Here is a 27,523-nt window from a genome sequence, read left to right as displayed (position 1 = left end):
GAGGCATCAGGAGAGGGGCATCATCAAGGGAGAGGAATCAGGGTGACGAGCATCAGGGTGAGGGGCATCAGGGGAGGGGCATCAGGGGAGGGGCATCATCAAGGGAGAGGCATCATCAAGGGAGAGGCATCAGGGTGACAAGCATCAGGGTGAGGGACATCAGGAGAGGGGCGTCAGGGGATGGGCATCATCAAGGGAGAGGCATCAGGGTGATGAGCATCATGGGGAGGGGCATCAGGAGAGGGGCATCAGGAAGAGAGAGGCATCAGGGTGACGAACATCAGGAGAGAGGCATCAGGAGAGGGGCATCAGGGGAGGGGCATCATCAAGGGAGAGGCATCAGGGTGACGAGCATCATGGGGAGGGGCATTAGGGGAGTAGCATCAGGCCGATGGGCATCAGATGAGGAAAATCAGAGGTAAGGAAATTCCATAATATAAACTTATTCCATCTTACCACAAATCTTGGAACCAGCCATAATTTTTTTTATAGCTTAACATACTTCTAAATTAGTCCTAAATACTTTTAATTAACTTGAATATTCTCGCAGACTACAAGAATCAGTTTTGCAGGTTTTAATATTTTCTAAGCATCTCAATTTCCCAGAAAAACAAATGAAACCCTGAAACTGGGTTAATAGTAAACTTACAAACATTAATATCCCCGGGTTTCATCAATAATAAATTGCTGAAAGTAATTAGCAACCTCCCTGTAGCCCATTTTATTGGAGAGAACTACAATCATGCTGACTAAACATAGACATTATGCTTCTATTTATGGTTCATTGTTGAAGCTCAGGACATCGCTACGAGTCTATTTTAGGCCAAAAAGTTTATTTCAAACTAGTCAGACCTAAACCAGACCGGAAGATTTTCCAAATATAAACAATCCAAACAGCATGTGTTTTAGCCAATTCAAACATTGGATGAAAATGTGTTGATAATAATCATAAGTCAGACCAATACTACAGCTTCTTTTTATAAGTGGTCGACATTATATTTCATCTACTAGAGTCAAGATTTTTCAAATCAACCACACATTTAATTTAGTAAATAAGACGTCAGCCACTATTGATTTAAACAGAGACTCAGCCAGTAGACCAAATATGATCTGACAACTAGTCTCAGTCAAGGGGTTATCAGAATGTGTGGCATTAAATGTTCATTTTTGTAAATATATACTAATAACCTCAAGCCATAATATAATAGCCTTTTGAGGCATTGATTTTCAGCAGACTATACAGAGTAATGGTTTACTGGCCTTTAAATTTAACATCATAGTAAATATAACCCTTCAAAACAAGAGATAACAATGAAAGAGTTTAATTGTTGAACCGTTTCATAGTACTTCATAGAAATGTAATAAGTGCTTATTTGGTGTGTGTTTTTATCAAAATATTTTTGCACTAATTGGCAAATTAATTGATGAAGTTACCTCCCCTTGATACAAATTTGCCATGATTATCTTAAATGTATAATACTATCAGAGGAAAACATCTCACTAGTATATTCTGTTTGTTTGCTTGAGGAACATCTAATTGTCTATCATAATCAGGTAGAGCATGTTATAAAGTTAAGAAGTACTTATTCATTCAGTTGTTAACAAAATAATCAAGCCCAAATTATGTTGTTGCCAAAAAGTGGAGTAGTAATTCGGACATTTATTTGCTCCAGATTTCTTTTGTAATAGGTGTTTTTTAGATCAGTATACTTTTTGGTTACAGAGTCAGCATGGAGTTTTGATCATGTATATACCCTGGTATGATTTAGCTAGCATTTTTTTTTTCTTTTACACAGAACCTTGACATAAACAGTTTTAAAGCTTATTTCTGTAAAATATTGATTTTTTTTTTCAAAATAGGTAGCCAGATATAATCAAGTACGATCAAATCCTACAATCAGCCTTAATTGTTCTTGACTAAATTTTCACAAAGACTTTGAGGTCTGAACAAGGATCCAAGTCACTTACAGTTGACTGAATGTAAGCAGCAGTAATTTTGACATATACATATGAATTTAGACAAATTTAAAAAAATAATGAGCCTAAAATGCTCCACAATATTTTGTGTCACTGGTATTATGTGTGCAGATTCTTGTAAATATCTTAGAACATTTAAATTGATTGCCACCAACAAAGATGCCATTTATAATGCATGACCATTTTCCAGTTTCATGACAATCTATCATGATTTTTTTCTTTGAAATAAAAGATGAGCTTAAAACAAGAGTGCTGAAGAGTCGCAGATCACCAAAGCTTTTCTGTTATTGATTTTTTCAGTCAAAAAACAAGAATAACCCAACAATTATTCAAGTCCAAATTCAAGTGCCATACATACAGGGTTGATATACATTTGTACCTTTAGCCAGGTTTTAAAAAGGACAACTTGGTGCTGCAGAAAAGGGACAGGATCCTAAGGGAGACATTGAGGCAGATTGTGAAGAGTTAACACTATAAATTTGACAGAATATGTTAGTAACTGTGTTTATTTGAAGTACGTAATATTAGGTTTCAATTGCTAAATATGTAAAGTGTGTATGTTATGATTATCTTATTACAAGTTTTAATCAAAACCAAAAAGATATTAAATAATGACAGTCTTAAGCATTTATTTTTTATGATGGCAGAAGGGTGCCCATGCTGGTCTCCATGAGGGTAGCAGGGTGCAACCAAAAAAGGACCGGGTACAGCACCCTTCCATAAAATTTTAACTATAAAACCCTAAACATGTGACATGTTTAATTGAGATACATCTGTTTTTGAGTTTTGGAAAATGTTCAATTTTTTGCACTGCTGTATCAAGGATATGACAATATACCTTGATTTTTTTTTCAATATAGTTCATAGCAATATAATAGGTTGTATGAATCTAGTAAATAAATACCAATTTCCTGAAAAAATAAAAGATAAAATTTCTTAAGCCTTTCATGAGTGTCTCAATTTTGAAAATTGTCTCTCATGTGTCACGTCACTATTACAATTTCCCATGAAAACTCCTTATGGGCAATAATTAACAAGCCAAAAATAGCCGCTTCTTTCTATTATTGTAGACAAAAAAGCTGATTTGATTACTTTTAACAAAATGTGACGCAGATTCACTGCAAGAGCTTTATCAATTTTCATAGAAATACCGTGAGGTTAAAAGATTGCGTTATTAAAAGTTCCGGATAAGATAAATGTAACAGTGCTCAGGACTGAGCAGTTTGATTAAAGTTTACTTTTGAAATAATTATGTCAATATAAGACAAAAGCACTGTAGAAATCGCAGATACCAACAGTTGTCTGAATTGTATCATTAAAAAGGACCATTATAACTAACTCATCTATTTTTTTTTTATATCATAAAAACACCATGCAGATTGTCAATACATCAGTAGAAACAAAATTCAAAAACGTTCTTTACCTGCAGTAAATTCATCATCAGAAAATGCACTAAGTGGCAGAAACACATTTTCATTTGATCCAGTGATGTCATCCATTAAGTGATTAATTTGTTCACCTTGATATCATGTTAGTTTCATTAGACACAATACAAATTTCTGTATTAATCAACTGTCATGTATCATCATATGAAAATGACAAACAACTTAGTGACCATAGTCAGCTCCAATAACCTACTGTCAGTATTATGATATTGGTCAGGTTACCTGCATTATTTTTTAATAAATCAATTACAGTGAAAACACAATCACGATATCGCAAACATTGAAACAATGACCCTGGCTAATATAAATGGCAATCTTACAAATATGGCAACACTTTGGACGAAGCAATAATGAAAGGCATTGTAGAGGCTACAGAAAACAAGTGTGAACTTGTACAAATGTAGATGTTGACAATGATCTAGCCATGTTTAACACTTAGCCTTGGGTCTCCTGAGTCACACTATGCCGAGAAAAGCTCGCTCAAATAACGATATTTGTTAGCTAAGTCCTGGATTCCTCTTGAAGACTCACGGTCCTTCAATATGTCACTTTTTTTTCATACCTTAAAAGTCATGCATTTACTTTAGCTCCATCATGAAAGGTAAGCTGTCAGGGATATATTTCCTGGGTAAAACCATCAGGAATACCCAGTTCTGTGGAGATCTTGTTAAAGTGCCACCCCTTGGGCAAGAGGGCAGACTTCAACACCTTTACCACCGAGACCTCACAGTGACCATCCCATCTATAAACTGGAAGGCGAAAAATAAGGATTTTTGGAAAAGGAATAATACTACAGTAAGTTATTGTAGATCATGTTTACTGTCAGTATCTCCAACACCTTTTTGTTAATGCAGCCAAGGGCCTTAGAGTTGTGAAAATGGCAATAAAATGCCTAAAATTGGGAATATACAAAGTCATATAGTATATTTCAAATGAAGAAAAAAGCAAAGCCACCTTTAAAGTCCTGGGTTTAATGAATTTTAAGAGCCTAAGATTAAACGAAAACTTATCTATACTACTATAATTTATATACTGGGTTTAATTAAGGAATGAATGTCATTATCAGGGTATGAACACAGTTGGGCTGGTTAAAGTGTGTAGAATCTGAAGGACAACAATACATTTTACATATCATAAAATTAACATTTTCTAAAATGTTGAATTATTTTTTACAGGACCTGCTGATCACTCAATAACAATTAAAAAAATAAACAATTTCCATGAATATTGTTTTGCAATGATTCGCGATCCGAACATATCCAAAGATGTCATCGGATGATAAAGATCATTTAAGGAATGAAAGTTGAGGTGTTAATTAATTATCTCTTTTTTTATATCTTTATATCCTTAAACAGGATGATAAGTATTCAGAACCTTAATTCTTGGTATATCCTAATAACTGAAAACAGGACGAAAAATAGTCATGCAGTACTTCAATTCTTAGTATATCCTTATCAAACAGAAAAGGATGAAACACAAATATTAATGTAGCAACATAACAGCCTGAATCTACCATTATTTTATTTACAAACAACTGGCAGTAGCAGATGCTGCAGTCACTATCAGTTTCTGATTGGACTGACCAGAGAGCCATGTTTTTGTTTCCAAGAGCTATTTAGTTTTTAGTAACATGATTCCAAACAGATAATGCATGGTATCAGATAAGCTGCTGGGTGTAAATCATTATAGCATCAATGGGGTTGGGCACTTGAACTACTTTTTTACTATACACCAGCAGTGTGTATTTTTCTTATCAATGTGATTCCAACAAATGCTAAAGCATATACAATTAATATATATACTTTGCCTAAATGTCTAAAGAAACTTTGTTTTTCAGGCTTAAAAAAATGATTGTTTCCAGTTGGACATGTCCAATATCAGACAGGTAACAAGAAGAATGGGCTTTAACATTCTATAACTACTGTGAAGATAAATCACGACACTAATCACTTAAATCACACCCTGTTTATTGAATGTTGGCCTTGACACCATGGAACAAGAGCCTTGTGATTGAAATTATGTACACTCATGCTAAAGCTGTGGAGTATAATCTCCATGACTTGGGTTATGGATGCCATAACTTAGGTTTATAGCTGAGGTTTCAAAAAGGAGGTTTCATAAAGGACAGAAGGCTTCAGAACAGGGACTGGGAGGGTGCTTAGGAAGAAAAGGGGCACATTGCCTGTCATATGCTTATTCTGGCTGTGTAAAAATGTTATGAATTTGACAGAAATGTTGGTATGTGTTTATAATCATATTATAAGTTTGACTCAAAACAAAAGAAATATTTTATAGTCTTTAGCATGTAATATCATGATGAGGCAGAAGGGTACCCGTGCTGGTGACCCCATGACAGCAGAAGGATGCTATGAAAAAGAAAAGGTGCAGCACCCTTCTACTCCTTAGCTAAAACCCTATAAATATTACGTATTAAGTTTAAACAAAAAAATATCCTCCCTGCTAATGTGAGCAATTGTTGTTGCTGTAAGCCATTGGCTTGACAGTTAAAATGATGACATAGAATTTACACAGCTGTTTCAAGCCAAATACCTGTAGGGTGACTGCCAACCTAAATTCCTGACAGATTGTTTTCAAAATGTTTATTTTAAATTATTAGTAAAAATATTATGAGGTATAGTTGACTACCAGTATTACGTGAATATTTTTTTTGTGTTTTCCAAAAATGTTTATGCATTATTTCTTTGATCAATATAGGAAATACAGTTTGCAAAGACCAGTCACCATATAGGCATTAATTGTTTTACTAAAAACATGAATCAAGAAGCTTCTTGTGTCCAGAAAAAAATCCTGCTAGCATCCCTTGCTTCCTGCAAACAATTAAAAAACCTGCTAGCAATCCACTATGCTCCCTGTACAAAAACAGAAATCCTGCTAGCATCCACTATGCTCCCTGTACAAAAACAGAAATCCTGCTAGCATCCACTATACTCCCTGTACAAAAACAGAAATCCTGCTAGCATCCACTATACTCCCTGTACAAAAACAGAAATCCTGCTAGCATCCACTTAATACTCCCTACACGAAAACAGAAATCCTGCTAGTATCCACTATACTCCCTGTACAAAAACAGAAATCCTGCTAGTATCCACTATACTCCCTGTACAAAAACAGAAATCCTGCTAGCATCCACAAACTCCCTATACAAAAACAGAAATCCTGCTAGCATCCACAAACTCCTTATACAAAAACAGAAATCCTGCTAGCTTCCCCTATACTCCCTACACGAAAACAGAAATCCTGCTAGTATCCACTATACTCCCTACACCAAAACAGAAATCCTGCTAGTATCCACTATACTCCCTGTACAAAAACAGAAATCCTGCTAGCATCCTCATTTTGAAACTTACAACAAAGGATTTTAAGATTTGTTTTCATGAAACCACACGCACGTAAGCACATCGTTTTGTTTTAATATTTTTGTTTCTCATTTTCGCAAAACGTTGCTGCAACTACTATTTTCAACATAGTCAATATCAAATCCAAAATATCACTTACCAAAATGAGAGAAAATTCCAAAGCAAGTTATTCCAAACAAATAACATATTGTTCCTATATTTAGTCGAGCTTCTAGAAATAATTCCCACAATTATTAGCAGTAATAATCATATGACAAGTCACATCAGAAATCAGCACAATATTGACATTTAACTCACACACTAAGTACACAATTATCGTGTTCTTGACAGTTTCAATAAATACATTACTTTTTAAACATTGTCAATTTCTATAATTTCCAATATAGCAACAATCAGCTCTATAATCATTTTGATTTTACTGGCAAAGGTACAAAAGCTCACTTAATCTTATGCAAACAAAGTATTTACACTTCTTGTCACATTTCACTTCCGAACAAACAACTGTCATATGTCAAAGGTGTTCACATTTATCAAAGCCAAGGTGAGCAATATGTCGAGGTCGCCAAGCCACAGAGTCACCCAGATATCCTAGCAACAGATGGTTAAAACTGATCATATCACATTTTGGCTAAAAACTAGAAAAAGGATGCTAATTTGATGATATCTAGTAAGATATGTTACCTTGATGTTCGAAACTAAATACTCAACATGAAGGTATAATTTATAATTATGGCATGCTATGTAAAACCACATCTATTTTTAATACCTGTTTTGATTTTTTGCAATATCATGCAAAATGCAATATTAAGTTTGAAATATTCGCAAGATGATTTGACATCTTTAGAAACTCTAATTAAAAATGGTATGAGTCTTGAAATAAATAAATATTAATTCAAAAACTTACAAATTTACTCAAGGTTGCTGTAACATATATACAAAAAGAGAACATGCAACTTAACATATATATATTTTTTTTTTAAATTTTGTTTCGCATCATAAAATAATGATTTTGAGAATTTGGTAATATACACGACAGTTCCAAACAGTTAAAAAATATTTTGCCTTAAGGAGACAAAAATGTTCCTTTAGAATATATGATATTTAATCATGAAAAAGGAAAAACAGTTTATTTTCAAGATGTACTTTTTCAAAATTACTGAACTATGTCTTATCAATTTAAAATCTGAAACTTAAATCATTCATCATTCATAATTACTTGACAGCGATCATCACTATGCCCTGAAGTGTTTATGATTGAAAATATCAAAGGCAATCATTAAAATACACTTAAAAGATAATAGCCTATGGTGAGTTTATTTAGTGGTAAAGGTGTCTGGCCCACACCAACGAGGTTGTTGACTCAAACTCAGTGAAGACATCTTCTCTTTGCCTCTAAGTCATTTAAGGGACAATTACTCAGGCAATTCAGCCTCGGAAACAGACATGAATGTTACTCATATCAGGTTTTAAGAGTTCTCAGCTACTAAAATTTATATTAAAAATATAGCAAATAAACTAGGCAATAAAAAACTTAAATCTCAGACAACCACAATCAATAATTTGCTGTTTGGCACTCTACTGAATTGGGCACATTCTTTTTTACATGGAAAACCCTGTTTTATCCACCTTGTAAAAATTGTGGGGGGTTAAATTTGTTAATCTATACAAAGATGAGCAGGTGTTTTGTCCAGGGATTGTTTTGTCCAGGGGTTGTTTTGTCCAGGGGTTGTTTTGCCAAGAGGTTGTTTTGCCAAGGGGTTGTGGCCTGGGGTTGTGGCCGGGGGGGGGGGGGGGGTGCTCAGGGGGTGTTTTGTCAAGGGGTTGTGTCCATTGGATGTTTTGTCCAGGGGATGTTTTGTCCAGGGAATGTTTTGTCTCGGGGTTGTTTTGTCCTGGCAATGTTTTGTCAAGGGGGTGTGTCCAGGGGATGTTTTGTCAAGAGGATGCATCCAGGGGGTGTTTTGTCAAGGGGTTGTGTTTGTCCATGGATTGTGTACAGGGAGACACGTTTTGTTCAGGAGGTGTTTTGGCCATGAGGTGTTTTGTCAAGGGGAACACTTTTTTTCCAGGGGATGTTTTTACCAACAAAAAATACCAGAAACTTTCATTTGTTTGGTACCTCTCCAGTGGTCAAAATAAAAAATAAATCACATTTTATAAAAAAAAAAATTGTATGTTTTAGCATTTAATATCTGAGACTTCCACACAGTTTAAGGATATTTTGCCGTAAAACATCAAACATGTTCCTTTTGGGAATAATATGATAAATCGTGACAAGGAGTTACTTTGATTGAGTATATTCAAGATGTACTTTTTTATAAAGTGACTCAATGTTATAACTAGCCTCATCAATTTAAAATCTGAAACTGGAAACTCTCATAATTCACCATTGCTATTGACAGCTATTTTTAACACATTTTTCTTACTTCAAAATTTAGGGGTGACCAATTTAGTTAAAAAAATACCCATTTATTACCTACATACACTTAAAAACATGAGTAAAGATACACCAATTTACTGTGGGCCTAACCACTGAAGTATAAATTTGGAACATGTTCTGAAAATTTTCATCAAACTTCACAAGGTAAACATTTTGGTAAAATTGTATTCATTCATGCCATATCTTATATCAGCCAAGGCGAGTATTTATTCCAACTATTAATGTTTACAGTACATATACCTCACATGTAATGAAGAAGCAGGAAACTAATTAAAACAGCCTGAGGCATTATCTAACATCATGTTTAATGTCACTTAGTACAACTTCCTCATTTCTGTGCAAAAAAAAAAAAAATGAAAATAGTCTGTGTGTTTTGTCAGAATAAATTTAGTAAGAATTCAACCAAATACGATGTTTTAAGTCTACATATATGCGCATAACCATACTTCTTTTATCTTTTAAATAATTCCAAGCCCTTTCTATTTTTCATATAAATTGCAATTATACAATACAAGACACTGACGTTGTGGTCAACAGTTACATTACGTCAACAGTTACATAACATCACTGATGCTGTGGTCAACAGTAACATAACATCACCGATGATGTGGTCAACTGTGGTCAACAGTAACATAACGTCAATGATGCTGTGGTCAACAGTAACATAATGTCACCGATGCTGTGGTCAACAGTAACATAGCGTCACTGAAGCTGTGGTCAACAGTAACATAGCGTCACTGATGCTGTGGTCAACAGTAACATAGCGTCACTGATGCTGTGGTCAACAGTAACATAGCGTCACTGATGCTGTGGTCAACAGTTACATAGCGTCACTGATGCTGTGGTCAACAGTTACATAGCGTCACTGATGCTGTGGTCAACAGTTACATAGCGTCACTGATGCTGTGGTCAACAGTTACATAGCGTCACTGATGCTGTGGTCAACAGTTACATAGCGTCACTGATGCTGTGGTCAACAGTTACATAGCGTCACTGATGCTGTGGTCAACAGTTACATAGCGTCACTGATGCTGTGGTCAACAGTTACATAGCGTCACTGATGCTGTGGTCAACAGTAACAAAATGTCACCGATGCTGTGGTCAACAGCAACATAACGTCACCGATGCTGTGGTCAACAGCAACATAACGTCACCGATGCTGTGGTCAACAGCAACATAACGTCACCGATGCTGTGGTCAACAGCAACATAACGTCACCGATGCTGTGGTCAACAGCAACATAACGTCACCGATGCTGTGGTCAACAGCAACATAACGTCACCGATGCTGTGGTCAACAGCTACATAACGTCACCGATGCTGTGGTCAACAGCTACATAACGTCACCGATGCTGTGGTCAACAGCAACAAAATGTCACCGATGCTGTGGTCAACAGCAACATAACGTCACCGATGCTGTGGTCAACAGCAACATAACGTCACCGATGCTGTGGTCAACAGCAACATAACGTCACCGATGCTGTGGTCAACAGCAACATAACGTCACCAATGCTGTGGTCAACAGCAACATAACGTGTCCGATGCTGTGGTCAACAGTAACATAACGTCACCGATGCTGTGGCCAAAAGTAACATAACGTCACAGATGCTGTGGTCAACAGTAACATAATGTGTCCGATGCTGTGGTCAACAGTAACATAATGTCACCGATGCTGTGGTCAACAGTAACATAACGTCACCGATGATGTGGTCAACTGTGGTCAACAGTAACATAACGTCAATGATGCTGTGGTCAACAGTAACATAACGTCACCGATGCTGTGGTCAACAGTAACATAACGTCACCGATGCTGTGGTCAACAGTAACATAACGTCACCGATGCTGAGGTCAACAGTTACATAGCGTCACTGACACTGTGGTCAACAGATACATAGCGTTGCATTGATTTTTACCAAAACCTTTTTTGAAGAAAAACAAATGTGACATTATGTTCAGTTCAATAGTGAGCTGGGAACTTGAGACCATCATTTTCTAAGTGCATTCATTTATTAAGTTGCCTCCATACTTTGACATTTACCAAGAAAGATTTAGTTCCTGAAGTCTATTTTTAACTTAAAAAAGAAAAGAGCAGAAGATTAACATTTGCAAAGGCAAGACAAAAAAGACATTGTTTCAAGAAAATTGAGTCTGTGTTTGTGGGGGAGGGAATTCTTTTCCTAAATTATTAAACAAGACATTGACAACATGTCTCAGACAACAACCAAGAATACCTGAAAAAAAACATTAATTCTTAAACCTGAGAGAATTTTAAGATTACGTGTCAGTCATTGAGTCTTCTTAATTTTACTAATACAATTAAAAAAAAAACATCTCGACAATGAATAAAATTAAACAATATTTGATTTTACAATACAAGTTAAATTTTGCAAACAAAGTTCAGAAACTTATTAATGGAGGGCGAGACATTTAGGCTATAAGGTTAAAAGATATTTATTGCGAGAATTTCTTACAGATTTTTTAAATAGAGGTTGTTGTTTTTCTTTTCTTTTCCGTAACATGACTGTTTTACCGTTGAATATGTGTGTTCATGCTCTTTCTTAATGCATAAGGGACCATATACATGACTGTGTTTCCAGACAAACCACGAACTCAATCTAACAACTCATCTTTTTTTTATATGTGAATGTATACATCGACACCGTATGAATAAACGCCATTCTCGGACAGTACCAGCCTGATAAGCAAATAGTCAGACCCAGTATTTCAACAATTTTATTTGAGTCAAGAAAATTAAAGGTGCAGCAGAAAAAAGAGGGGGCGGGCAGGGATGAAAATCTAGAAACTAATTTATAGTCGCCTTTAAAAGCAAGGTTTTTAAGAAGCCCACAGGGTGCTGATAGTGAAAAGGTCACAATGTATCAGCTGTTAAATATTATAAACTTGACAAAAAGTGTTACAATGTTTTAAATTGAAGTCACTTAAGGTTTCATCTGCCAGATAATTTCCTGGTATTAAATAAGTATGTTTTTGTAAACATATAATAACCCTTTAAACAAAACAATGGTAATACTTGATTATCAGAAGCAAAAGTTGATTCTAAGAAGGGGGAAGGGTGCACTTGCTTGTCTCTATAAGGACTGAGGGCTGCTACTAAAATAGGGGCAGGGTTACTTCCTGTATCATTTAATTTAGCTAAAACTCTAGACATTTGTAACTTTTGACAAACCATGTTAAAAAAAGTTGAAAAGACATATACATTTTGAAACCAGGCAATGGGCACACATTGATAACTTTCAACAAAGAAACATAAATGTTGACTAACAGGGTTTAGAAACTAGGCAAGGGTCAGACATTGATAACTTTCAACAAAGAAACATAAATGTTGACTAACAGGGTTTAGAAACTTAAGGCAAGGGTCAGACATTGATAACTTTCAACAGAGAAACATAAATGTTGACTAACAGGGTTTAGAAACTAGGCAAGGGTCAGACATTGATAACATTCAACAAAGAAACATAAATGTTTACTAACAGGGTTTAGAAACTAGGCAAGGGTCAGACATTGATAACTTTCAACAGAGAAACATAAATGTTGACTAACAGGGTTTAGAAACTAGGCAAGGGTCAGACATTGATAACTTTTTAACAGAGAAACATAAATGTTGACTTACAGGGTTTAGAAACTAGGCAAAGGTCAGACATTGATAACTTTAAACAGAGAAACATGAATGTTGACTGACAAGGTTTAGAAACTAGGTAATGGTCAGACATTAATAAATATGAATGTTGACTGACAGGGTTTAGGAACTAGGCAAGGGTCAGTCATTGATAACTTTAAACACAGAAACATGAATGTTGACTGACAGGGTTTAGGAACTAGGCAAGGGTCAGACATTGATAACTTTAAACACAGAAACATGAATGTTGACTAACAAGGTTTATAAACTAGGCAAGGGTCAGTCATTGATAACTTTTAACAGAGAAACATAAATGCTGACTAACAGGGCTTAGAAACAAGGCAAGGGTCAGACATTGATAACTTTTAACACAGAAACATAAATGTTGACTAACAAGGTTTAGAAACTAGGCAAGGGTCAGACATTGATAACTTTTAACAGAGAAACATAAATGTTGACTTACAGGGTTTAGGAACTAGGCAAAGGTCAGACATTGATAACTTTTAACAGAGAAACATAAATGTTGACTAACAGGGTTTAGAAACTAGGCAAGGGTCAGACATTGATAACTTTTAACAGAGAAACATGAATGTTGACTGACAGGGTTTAGAAACTAGGCAAGGGTCACTCATTGATAACTTTAAACACAGAAACATAAATGTTGATTTACAGGGTTTATAAACTAGGCAAGGGTCAGTCATTGATAACTTTTAACACAGAAACATGAATGTTGACTGACAGGGTTTAGAAACTAGGCAAGGGTCACTCATTGATAACTTTTAACAGAGAAACATAAATGCTGACTAACAGGGTTTAGAAACAAGGCAAGGGTCAGACATTGATAACTTTTAACAGAGAAACATGAATGTTGACTGACAGGGTTTAGAAACAAGGCAAGGGTCAGACATTGATAACTTTTAACAGAGAAACCTAAATGTTTACTAACAAGTTTTAGAAACAAGGCAAGGGTCACTCATTGATAACTTTTAACAGAGAAACATGAATGTTGACTGACAGGGTTTAGAAACTAGGCAAGGGTCAGACATTGATAACTTTAAACAGAGAAACATGAATGTTGACTGACAGGGTTTAGAAACTAGGCAAGGGTCAGACATTGATAACTTTTAACAGAGAAACATGAATGTTGACTAACAAGATTTAGAAACAAGGCAAGGGTCACTCATTGATAACTTTTAACACAGAAACATGAATGTTGACTGACAGGGTTTAGAAACTAGGCAAGGGTCAGACATTGATAACTTTAAACACAGAAACATGAATGTTGACTGACAGGGTTTAGAAAGAAGGCAAGGGTCTGACATTGATAACTTTAAACACAGAAACATGAATGTTGACTGACAGGGTTTAGAAACAAGGCAAGGGTCAGACATTGATAACTTTTAACAGAGAAACATAAATGTTGACTAACAGGGTTTAGAAACTAGGCAATGGTCAGACATTGATAACTTTTAACAGAGAAACATAAATGTTGACAAACAAGATTTAGAAACAAGGCGAGGGTCAGACATTGATAACTTTTAACAGAGAAACATAAATGTTGACTGACAGGGTTTAAAAACTAGGCAAGGGTCACTCATTGATAACTTTTAACAGAGAAACATAAATGTTGACTAACAAGATTTAGAAACAAGGCAAGGGTCAGACATTGATAACTTTTAACAGAGAAACATAAATGTTGACTAACAGTGTTTAGAAACTAGGCAAGGGTCAGACATTGATAACTTTAAACAGAGAAACATAAATGTTGACTAACAGGGTTTAAAAACTAGGCAAGGGTCAGACGTTGATAACTTTTAACTGAGAAAAATGAATGTTGACTAACAGGGTTTAGAAACTAGGCAAGGGTCAGACATTGATAACTTTTAACAGAGAAACATGAATGTTGACTGACAGGGTTTAGGAACTAGGCAAGGGTCAGACATTGATAACTTTTAACAGAGAAACATAAATGTTGACTAACAGGGTTTAGAAACTAGGCAAGGGTCACTCATTGATAACTTTTAACAGAGAAACATAAATGTTGACTTACATGGTTTAGAAACTAGGCAAGGGTCAGACATTGATAACTTTTAACTGAGAAACATAAATGTTGACTAACAGGGTTTAGAAACTAGGCAAGGGTCAGACATTGATAACTTTTAACAGAGAAACATAAATGTTGACTAACAGGGTTTAGAAACTAGGCAAGGGTCAGACATTGATAACTTTTAACAGAGAAACATAAATGTTGACTAACAGGGTTTAGAAACTAGGCAAGGGTCAGACATTGATAACTTTTAACAGAGAAACATAAATGTTGACTTACAGGGTTTAGAAACTAGGCAAGGGTCAGACATTGATAACTTTTAACAGAGAAACATAAATGCTGACTAACAGGGTTTAGAAACTAGGCAAGGGTCAGACATTGATAACTTTTAACAGAGAAACATAAATGTTGACTAACATGGTTTAGAAACTAGGCAAGGGTCAGTCATTGATAACTTTTAACAGAGAAACATAAATGTTGATTTACAGGGTTTATAAACTAGGCAACTTCATGGGTCAGACATTGATTTCTTGTAACAGTGAAATAAACTTAACTAACAAGGCTTAGAAACTGGCAATGGTCAGACATTGACAAATTTTATCAGAGAAACATAAATTTTAATACTAACAGGATTTTAAGACATTTGGGCTTATTTCGAGGGGTGAATGCAAAAAGGTTCAAAGTGACATTAAATAAAGAAGAGGATGGAACCTTTTCGCTTTCATCCCTTGATTTGCTTTGCACACTCAAACATTCTTAAATCTTTATCATTTTTCACAGTATGTTCTAACTATTATTTAGACTTCACATGCAGTGAATCGCTGCATTTAAATTAATAAAATCATTTATCTCCATAATTTCATGCACAATTAATGGCATTTAAAATTATGTCAAACTTTTCAATGTCTCCAGAAGATATTTATTATATATATTACGTTAACCAGAAAACTTGAAGATTTTCCTCAGGAAAAGCAGTATATATGCATTCAGCCTCATTAAACGCTAAATAGTTGCCAACATACTCTACACCTGAGCACAATTTCTAAATAAAACCATCATAATTTTATAATGACTGCAGTTATATTGAATTCTTGGCTCTGATTTTTCCACACAAGTAAGTTAATTGGAAATATGGGCAACTAACTAGAAACATTGAGCAAAATCTAGTTATTGTAATAGTTAAGACCAGGTTTTATATTAAGGACTGAGGGTTGCAAAAAAGGGACTGAGTATGATGGCTTAAGGGAGAAAATTAAGGGCTCATTGTATAGCATTGTGAAATTTGAAACGTTATGAATTTGTCTGAAAGAGTTAGGAATTGTGTTTTATTTAAGTAAAAGTGATTTTGATTATATGCTTTCTGATGGTCTGTAGAGATTTATCAATGAAATAAAATTAATATTTCACTGTTTCAAACAGAGAAAATATCAATTTTGCTATTGTTTCACTGTTTTGAAATTTAAGCTGACTCTCGGTTCCAAATCACACATCAGTGGGCACAGGGCTGGGACACAACCTCAATGACGTCATTTTGGAAACGACGTTACTTACGTATACTACTTGGCCCGTTTTCGAAAAAAATTGTAATAAAATGACTTTTAATTCCAATTGAAGACATATGTTATAAAAGTAAAAACCAATTGTTTCAGTGAAATATAGTAATATATTTCACCTTGTGAACATCAAAAATGAATAATTCACTCGTGGCAGCGAGTGCGCCACTCTCGAAATATAAACTTTCGTGCTCACTCAATGAAATATATTACAATCTTACACGGAGTCAAACAATTAAACTTTATTCAACTGCTTAATATGTAAAGCCTGTATGTATTTTAAATCATATTAATATAAGTCATTATCAAAACAAAATAAATATATGATTATCTTAAACATTATTAGTGCAGAAAGGTACACATACTGATCTCCATCATGGTCAAAGGATGCTACCAAATAAACACAGAGCAGCACCTAAATATTCCTGACAGCTCTTTTGCTAAGATCCTATCTGGATTGATATATAAGTGGAAATAATTTGCTATTTTTCTTAAAATTCCTTGTTTATTCACAATACACTTTAAACTTATGAAACAATATCAAATGTCAGCTTGAATACCATCATCCCAGCTATGAAAATCTAAAACGCCAAGAAGCTTAAAAATGTGATGAAATAAACTTCTTGCTGTTTTTTAAAAAAACATCCAGCATGCAATGACAGATGATCTCTGCTTGTTATTTTGAAATTTAGTAAGAGACATTTTGATTTATTAGACAATATTTTTGAGAAAAAAGGACAGTATTAAATATTACTTTTTTGAAATCTACATGTATAACTGAGTTATGAAATATGGTATGTCAAATTTTAAACAAATATATATATTACCAGAAAAAATAAACTATTTAATATGATAAATATGTTAAAAGAATATAAAGTTGTTTACAGGCGCATAGCTAGGGCCAATTTGGGATTAGGCAGATTGATGCCTAATGTTAACCCCTTCACCACCTACCCCCCTTTGGTTTTTATTTCAAATTCGGGGTTTTGTATGACAAAGGTTTGACCTGTCCAAATTTCATTACGCAACAGCGTTTTTGCACTCCATCAGCTACGTGGTTTAAAGATATGATGGCAAAGAACACATTGGCGTACTTTCTCAAAGAAAATGACAATTTTCATAATTAAGCTATCTTTAAAAGTTGCTATATGATGATGCACAGTTTCTTTATACATTTTTATTAGTTTTCACTCAATATATATATTTACCTATTAATTGTGTGGTAAAAACATGAGAAATTAACAAAATTGATTACTTGAAAACAACTTATATTGGCAAGTTTGATTGATATGAACGATTAGGTGAGACATTATCAACATCTTACCGTATTATACCTTATAGACGTGCATGACCTATTAGATATGGAGGCGGTCTTTTGGCGAGTATTTTGTATGATTCTTGAACATCATTTTTTTTACCTTTGGTGTCTTTGCACAGGATTCTTGGTTAATTTTAGGCTCCCTGTATTTACAATAATTTCATTGGAACAATGCTTAACCTGACATATCATGTAAAATTGCAGCTCATTCTGCTGGAAACAATGAATTAACCTAAAATTTGTTTCTCACAACCCCGCCTATTATTTTAGATAACTCACTACATACTTAACCAGACTAAAAACATGTAAATTTGCAGCTTATTACGAACATTGAGTTCAGTTGGCCTTTATTTTGAATCCGGACAGAACATCCCATGAACAAAAGATCCCATAACTTTTGACTAGGTGGGCAAAAGATCCCATATCATTTTTGCAGGGTGTAAAAATCATCACTTATAATTTTGACACTGTGGTAAAAACTTCCCTAATCATTTTGGGAGGGTGGACAAAACATCCCTAATCATTTTGACAGCAGGTGGAAAAAACATCTTATACTGGTCTGTCACGCCTGGACATAAAATCCCATAAATGTAAAATGGCATGGGATGTTTTGTCCATGGCGTGTTTTGTCTTATATTCTAATCTTATTTCAATCACAGTCCAGCCGCTGTTAAGAAAACTTTGTATTCTACTCACTCAACTGTACAACAGGTTACACAAAACTACATACTATTAGAGCTCCAGATTTTAAATATCCGGTACACAATGCAAAAGAAAATCAACACAATGATAAAAACAGCTAAAATTTGATCACCAATCCATTGCTGCATCTTTCTGTGAAAGAGTGATTCCAAGCATACACTTCATACCCTTATATAAATAATTAAATACTAAAGGACAGCATAACAATAATGTCAATATATATCAGAATGGAATGAGGTGTTAATAATGAGCTAATATACCCTTATCTTAGGGTTAAACATCCCATTGAGCGAGCACGACAGAGTAGGACAGTGTGACTGTTAATAAGAACAATTATACATGCATGTACATGTACCCACGATGATACAGCATGCAAAAAAACAATAAAATCAATAAAATGTGACATTGACTTCGAATGTTCACCTGTGTCACTGCACATTTTTCTGAGACGAGGTGAGATGGGAGGCTGTTGGGCGGTGGCACCTACGCACGAGACGCTCCGTCCCCGGGGCCTGTGTGGGGGAAGCACGCACGGAGCCGTCCTTGGGGAGCTTGGCACCACCGCCGTTGCCGGAGGTATCGTTTCACTCGCAATAATGCTGCCGCCTTCCTCGTGGTAATGAAACACGGGCGGAAAGCTGCAAAAACACAAACTGTGTCAAGCTTGGGGCATGTAGCCTGGGCTTATTCATTGTATGATTTTAGTGGGCGTGTTTCTTTATCCACAACACCTATAATTATGAGGAATTGGACGTCGTTTCACAATACGTTCACTTCATGAAATTATATTCATAAACTTAGTATATTTCATAAATCACTCCTTTTGAAAAGCTTCCGTAGCATAATGCACACTGAAAACATCACCAATCATTGCTTCACATATACAATAACCGAAGGAAAAACCTTCGCACATCATCACAACAGATCCAAGCCTGAAGATTGGTTACTGTCTAAGACAGCCTTAAACAGCAAACACGACCTTCAGATGAAAATAATCCAGAGCAACAGATTTTCAAATTGGAAATTCCAAGAAAACAATCATAAAAACACTGATTTTCATTCAAACACTCAACAAACGATGCATCATAAAATATTTAAACACAATCTATATATCCAGCTTTTATCACAAAAGAATATTTTTTTCAGGAATGAGACAAATATCAATAGCTGAAGACAGAGGGACCTATTAATGCAGCCACCAGCCTCAATGGTAGTCAATGTTATAATATTGATTTTTGCGGGCAACTCTGTGTTGACGCTGACTAGAATCTTGAAGAGCATGCTTCAAGAGGCTTGTTATAACTGGGGAACCAGGAGGGAGCCAATATCCCTGATGTCTGCGAGGAAACATGGTCCGAGGCCATTCAAGGGAATCTGACCAAAGATGACACTCTCAATGCCTTGTGCGATTGTTCAACTATGGTTTATAAAAGAAGGCCTTTTATGATAATCAGAAGTTTTAAAATGACGCTTGAGATAAATAAAAAAAAACTGCCAAGTCATTTTGCCTTATATCAAATTTGCCATACTCGGATGTAATGTGATAAAAAAGTTCACAAGATCACTAGCTTTATAGTTTTTAATCATTTTAAAATAAACCGGATTTGATGATGCTTTTTAAAGGGGCCCGCATTACTTTAAATAAAATATTTTTAAAAACTTTCAAGTTGTAAGTTTTGAATATATATGCATTGATTAGACTTTACTTATAGCTTATGAATATCTAAAAACAATATATATATATATCTTTAACAGCGTACATTTTGATATTGAAATCATTTATATTTTTTCAGCACAAAAGTTCTTGAATCATGAATTGTTTTCATAACAAAGATTCCAATTATTCTCTGTCTATTAATGTGAGGTAAAAATAGATTTGTGTCCCATTTTCATGACTCTCACCCTAACCCTCCACGACATCTCTTAAAACTTCTTGTATCTGTTACTTGATATTTTTCATATCTAGAGAATCCGGATTCCTTCTATACACTTAATTGAAGAAAAATGTTCTGAGGTAAACATAGATTCGTGTCCCATTTTTGCACCTTTCACCCTTAAATCCTCCACGACAACTCTTAAAGCTACAATCTGTTACTTGATTACTTGATATCTATTCATATTAAGATAATCCTTACACCTTGTTTACAGTTGTAGATCATATTTGTTAAGTAAAAATAGATTCCTTATCCCATTTTCTGCGCCTTAAAACTTAAAGTGACACTCTTAATCAAAATCAATGCATACACATGTATATTGACCATCACTTTTGACTGATAAACCTTTGCATTTATGGAAAAAAATAATTACTGATAACAAGATTGTGACCATGTATTTAATAGCAGAAAGCTCAAAAATATTAAATGATTGGTGAATGCTATAAGATTTACTGCGATCTACTTTAGTCTCATAAGGTAGAAATACCATGTTTTATTTCATTTTGGTATCATTCATATGAACCATTGTTTTCTACAAAAAAAATCATCCCTTTTGGAATATTAAAGCAATATTATCAACGATGGTAAATCTAATTTGGGAGTAAGAGAGCATCTTTAAAGGGGCTGTCTCACGTATGATAAAATAGGGAAGAAAAGAGAAAATTGTCGAAAACTGACAAACTTGGCATCGATGTGTACAGTGCATTGAAACTTACTGACTGAAGTACCAAATAGTTTACAATTTATTTAAGTTTAGCAGTTATTTCGTATTTTTCCATTCAAAAAGATTACTGGGTATGTCTACCAGGTAGAATTCATTCCTTATGCGTGATTGGCTAGTCGATGTTATCACGTGATATTACCGAGGTAGGTGTATAGCTTAATTATGTCATCCGATTTGAGTAAGACTTCGTGGCTCAGTAAGTACGTCGTTTTGCCGACATGGGTTCGAACCTGGTCTCCGACACAATTTTTTTTTTACATTTTGGTACTTTTGTTACAATTATGATATCAAAGCGTAACACATTCTATAAGATAATTGTCCTGAGATTTGTTACAGAATAAAACTTATTTTGGTGCCAATACATGAGACAGCCCCTTTAAACCCTCGATGACAAATTCTACAACCCTGTTATAAATTTGGTACTTTTTCGTATTTAGACAGTCCTGACACCTTCATTACAGTTGTAGAAAATATTCATGGAAATTTGATAAAAAATGTAAAAATCTGTTAAACTATTTACACTGTTACCTTTTTTTTTTTACTTCCTTTAAGTTTATATTAAATCAGTTCATGGATCCATATGAATACTTATGTAATAACTATCATAATGGTTGCTACTTGCAGTGAAATAATCCGCATCACTTGGGTAGGGGGGATTCAGGGGAGGGGGTTTAAAACTGTGTGGCAAACTGCCGGGCCACAATACATATCGGTACATTTAATTTCCCCACAATTTGTCAAAGTAATTTTTTAACACAATCACGCTGAGCATTTTGGGGGTACCTAGCTACTCAGTAACTACCGTTTGCAAAATAAATAAAATTAACCAAAGCATACTCATCCATCAGCTAATAAAAAAACTATAATAGTGCCTTTTTGCATCAAAGAGATATAATAACAAAAAAATAATTTAATAGTTCATTTTTGGCACTTCAAAGATAACAATAAGGCCGGTATTACGTTAAAGAATGTGCTGAGTGACAATTGCGGAAAGTGGTTGTTGGATTTTTTTTCAGTGTGAAGTCTAGTGACAGACTTAATATATATAGAAGTTGCACTTCAATTATTTGAATGCTTCGTTTATTTGATTGACAAGTATGTTAAGCTAAGTTTGTTCACAAACAGAAGTACATCTTCATCATCCTATCAAAATGAAGCCCTTAAAAGGGACCAGATTTATATAAGATGCATGTGTCCACAGTTTTAAAGATATTTTTTCCCCTTAAAATGGAGTAGAGAAGGAAAATTACAAGGCAATCATCTGAATGTGACTCAAATTAAATGGGGAGCCATTTATATAAAACAACCCTCTCACAAGTCAAACATTCTTTCAAATATCTGGCCATGGACATATGGAGCCAATACAAAATGAAACACTGGACCTTGTATTGTGACCTTAACCTTTGTACGAACTGCAAGTGGCCTTGATGAATAGTTACTGTGACCTTTGATCATGTGACCCAAGTTTGATAAAAGAAATTAGCACCATATAAGGAAAAGACATGAAATACAAGGACATATAGTATTGTCAGACTCCAATGCTTTTTTTCAGCTGTTTTGTGGCCAACGTCCAGCTTCGTTCCCAATGCCAAAAATGGACATAGTTTTCCCAATTTGAATGTTATAATGCCAAATGAATCCAACATTTAACAAAGTGTGAGGTTGTTGTTTTTTCCGACAGGCATTAACTAATTTATTTTGATTCTAAATATATTTTCCACTTATAATTATACCTCATGTAAGTCTTGTATATTATTTTCTCCGATTTCAAACATCAAAACAAAGAATTCCCAATCCAACGGGAACAAAAAAGCCCTGGGCCGGGCTGCATGGTTCACAATAAAAGATAATACCCAATACATATTTTTGTGTATATAAACGTTGCATTAAAAATAAGCCATAAATGTTTAGCCTGACCTGATCAAACTGTTATTACTGCTGAACCCTGACCTTTAGCAAACATGATTCAATCAGGGATTCCGATTGTCAACCTCATTTAATAGAACAGATGACCTTTGGGATTAACAAACTTTCTGTATGTATATATACTAATTGTGTTTGATTGTAGTACTCAGAAAATATCAGTCGACATGGGTGTTCTGCATGTTGAATTTATTAGTAGAACATGTAATCAATGCGTGAAGGAGAAACCGAGTAAAAAATTACCGAACAACTTAGACTCTGCCTCCGGTATTGTGAATTTGACCTCAAAAACAGGTGAGATTCCAACATTGGGTCTCCATGTTGTTCTTCATCCGCTGTACCCCAGGGTATCATAACCTATATGATACCCTGGGCAAATTGGCAAGGGAAACTTAATAAATCTTGAATATTCATAAGCATTTTCCTACCAATGAAATAGCCGATAACAAAAAGGAAAGAATCTCCTTTGTGAAGAGCTATTGGCATACATGTATTTAACAATATCCTGCCTAAAACGATTTGTATATATATACCGTGATCTCATTGGATTATTTCAAACCGAGATTACAACCGTAACTTCTCGGCCATTTCCACACCGCATGAGGTGTGTCTCATGCGACCAATCCAACGGCTGGATTTCACCTTATTAATTATTCATGAGTACAAGATTTTTACAGCTGATTTGCCCATGGTATCATACAGGTTATGATATGCTGGGGTGTCGAGGATGGTTGTTCTTATATATATAATCAAAAACAATGTTTCTAAACACTTGTTATGTGAACTTGACATTGAGCCTCAATGTGGTAACGTCTTGCTCAGATTCTGCATTTTGCAATAATTAGTAGACTAAAAGTTTCAGTAAATTCTGTCAAATGGTGTTTTTAATTTAGGTTGTTATCAAACCAAAACCAAAAATTAGTTTTCCTGGTAACACTAGTTTATCATTATTTTATCTGTTGATATCGAAACTACAGAAAATAATAGTATAAAAAAGAATTTTGGTTTTAGTGGAATGCAAACCACCTCCAGTAAAGTCAAGATAAAATTAGAAAACTGACGCCTTTACCACTTGGCCACCAGGACTTATACAAGAGTGATGGATATTTTGACCTTTAAACAGTACATTGATTACATCACGTGATAATGTCAATACAAGCAATTAATGTTTATGAAAACTTAAAGACGATAATTCAGCAAATTTCAAAATTGACTGAACGTTTACAGCTTTTGGTATCCTAGTTTTAACACTCTTAATGATTTGCCACACATTATTTTGTCATACAAAAAAGTGTAGTTTACAAAAACATGATCGAGTGCCTTTAACCTTTTCTTCTTTTTTTTCTAGTTAATACTTGTAATTTTTTTATCATAAGTGCCTTTTAAAATCTGATTATTGCTAACAATAGGAGAGCTCTTATGTGGTACTCTTGAATAGACTATACAATAGTGTCTGCCCTAGACATTTCTTTCCTGATCTACTTGATCAAGTATAAAATAATAAATATACAAATTGTGTAAAATCAGACAGTCAATTTTTTAAATAAATTTAAATCCTGAGAAAAAAAACAAGAGCATGGCACTGCCAACACCAAAGTAAGTCATCAGTAAAATTTCAGTTAAAAAAGGGGTATAACTCAACATTCATTAAAGCCAGATTTATTGGCCTTTGCTTAGTGAATATTGCATGCATCTAGCAACATTCAGTACCAAGTTTCATTATCATTAGCATTAAATTTTCTTGAATTATGGCCAAGGTTAAAAGTTTTGCATTTCATGCTGACAACAAGTCTACAACAGCAACACCAAGGTAATGACAATAACTTTTCTTTGAAACTCAAACAAGTTAAAAATCACATTATGCTACTGACACGCGTGGGAATATCAGCCGAGCATGAGTATCATGTGCAAAGCACCTTTCTCGAATCACATGGTTTAATACATATAATCTATAATTATGGTGGAATAATTTTAACTGCATGTTTTTTACGTACAAAAGCCCCTTTTGATTGGTCGGGCTTTGAGTAGCTGCCCAGCAAGCAAATTGGATATGATGGCCCGATAACGATCCGATATTTACGTAATTATCCCCGTATGTGAATTGGTACACTGTAGCTTTATTCTTAATTTTATGTTTGAAAAATTACTTAATTATCAATATACTCCTAATATATATTGAATACTTTTATGAGTGCTTTTGAATAGATCAGAAAATTAAGAGGTCCATCATCAGACTGATATATATTTGAATATCAGACTGATATTGAACACAATAAAGGACGTATATACTTAATTATGGTTGGTGATAATATTTCTAATTGTTACAAATTTATTACCTCCCTTGATCTTAATTAACTTGATTTTACATTAATTTATTTTAAACTTCCATTCTAAGTATCCCAAATATGATCAACTTATATAATTTATGAAAATAACTACTAAAATTGTATATTAGTTACTATTAAATATAATTATGTTCTATATTTGTTAACATTATTAATAAACCATGATTCCCTCCACTTCAACAGTATGTCCTTCTGCGGGCACAGCGATTCAAGTCTACTGCGCATAGAAGAGAAATACATTAATTAATTTACAGTGCTAAATTGCAAAAAAGTAGATCTAAATCATATATAATTATTTGAAGCCACAAGATATCTGAAAGAATGTCAAACCAACGGACAAATGACGGACAGATTTCTAAAGTTACATTTGATTAATAAGCCTGATATATTTGGCCCAATAGCTTGCCTACAAGATATCCTCCGACTTCAAGTGACACGTTCATGGTTTGTAAAAATGCACTTTTTTTAATTACAAAATTAAGTGTGGCAAATCATAAGGAGTGTTGAAACAAAAATACTAAAAGCTGGAACCCTTCAGCAAATGTTGCTATTTGCTCAAATATCTTCTTTGAAGACCACAATTTTCATAAGTGTTCATACGGCCATGGTGTTGCGTGATTGGTTCATTGACATTATCACGTGATGTTCTCAATGTATCCTAAAAATGTCAACATAACACTTTTGTTAAAGTCCTGGTGGCAGGGGGGACTAGCCAGCTGTTTTCTTATTTTTTCTAAACTTTACTAGCGAGGGTTCGTAACCCACTAAAACCAAAATACTTTTTTATGCTATAACTGTATTTTTTTCTGCAATTTGGACAACATAGAGTAAAATAAAGATAAAATAAGTGTCTTCAGATGCATTACAGGGAAAACTAATTTTTGGTCCAAAAACATGAGCGAGTCACTTTAAATCAGATGGGCAAAGCGATATCGGATAGATATATATTGTTTATGATACCTGTCCGAAACAGGAAATATATCGGCCCCATTTATATCTGATCTGGAAATACTGGATTGGTGTGGACCACAAAACACTTTGATGTAACTTGTATTTCGGCAACTGTCTCCCCAATGTTTTAAGGCAGTTTATGACAAAACAATTACAGAGAAATGAAAGCCATTTATCATTATGCCAGATTATGTTTATTTTATCTTGGGTTACCAACTTAAAAAAAAGCTTTCTCAAACATGAGACTAATAATAACATTATAATACTACCAGCTTAAACTAGACAGTCTAGTAGACTAAAGCAAAAAAATCAAAAGTCAACTGATGGCCAGATATTGAGATAATAAACATTTAACTTCTGGTAGAGTATGCACATTTACCGGTTTAGAAACTGAAATAAATATTCAATCTGTGTAGAAAAGTCAACACATTTCAATGCATTAAAGCTAATTATATCAGAATGAAACAATTTCATAAAAATAACATTCAAAATTACCTTTGCATTCAGTAATTTGTTTTTCTCATTATTGTCAAGGGGGCGAACTCTTGTGTTTATTTCCAAAACTAGCGGTGCGTATCTTGATTGCTCCCCGGTGAATTATCCTTTAGTGAGGCCCGTCAGCAGAAGTTGTTTTTTTTAAAAATACGTAGCATTAATGAATGATTTAATTAAATGGCGAAAATGCTTATATATACATGTACAAGACACACAACAGCTGAAATAAGAGTATAACGTCAGCTCTAAAGGTTTAAAGTAACAAGAGGTGGCAAAACACTAAAAAAAAAACGTGGAATTGTCACAGACGACAGAAATTTTCGTTGAAAGACCCACCCAAGTTGCCACGCCGGAACCTGGGCAAATAGCCCCTAAGTCAAATAGCCCCCATTTTGGCCAGATAGCCCACACTTGGAACAAATTAGTCAAAACGCCCCCAATTTAGTCAAAACGCCCCCATTATGGTCAAATAGCCCCCCGACTCTTTTTTTTATTTGAAATTATATTTGAAGGTTAGTTGTGATATTTTTTTAGATATTTGAATGTAAGTTGTAATATCTTTAAGATATTTGAATGTATAGTTGAAGGTACATTGTAATATTTTTAAGATATTTGAATGGTATATTTGAAGGTAAATTGTAATATTTTTAAGATAT

The 27,523-nt window shown here is 34.4% G+C and overlaps 1 protein-coding gene across 5 annotated transcripts in view; it reads right to left on the bottom strand.

The window, feature by feature from the left end:
* Positions 1-26,946, bottom strand: part of LOC128208134 (ras guanyl-releasing protein 3-like) — a 61,406-nt gene extending 34,460 nt beyond the window's left edge. Inside the window, exons 1-2 of one of the 5 annotated variants that reach the window (XM_052911506.1) lie at positions 26,868-26,946; positions 18,919-19,133 (exon numbers count right to left, since the gene is read on the bottom strand). In XM_052911506.1, the coding sequence (XP_052767466.1) occupies positions 18,919-19,133; positions 26,868-26,875 (223 nt within the window). In that variant the 5' untranslated portion in view covers positions 26,876-26,946. Of the gene's footprint in view, positions 1-3,400; positions 4,161-6,938; positions 7,393-16,840; positions 16,964-18,918; positions 19,134-26,867 lie in introns of those variants that run through there. The other 4 variants (XM_052911510.1, XM_052911508.1, XM_052911511.1 and 1 more) reach the window with 4 other exon arrangements.
* Positions 26,947-27,523: the final 577 nt, after the last annotated feature.

The sequence above is a fragment of the Mya arenaria genome, chromosome 11 (genome assembly GCF_026914265.1).
Source record: "Mya arenaria isolate MELC-2E11 chromosome 11, ASM2691426v1".
Taxonomy (NCBI): Eukaryota; Metazoa; Mollusca; class Bivalvia; order Myida; family Myidae; genus Mya; species Mya arenaria.
Note: the sequence above shows the minus strand (reverse complement) of the source record. Positions and strands in the feature narration are given on the sequence as shown.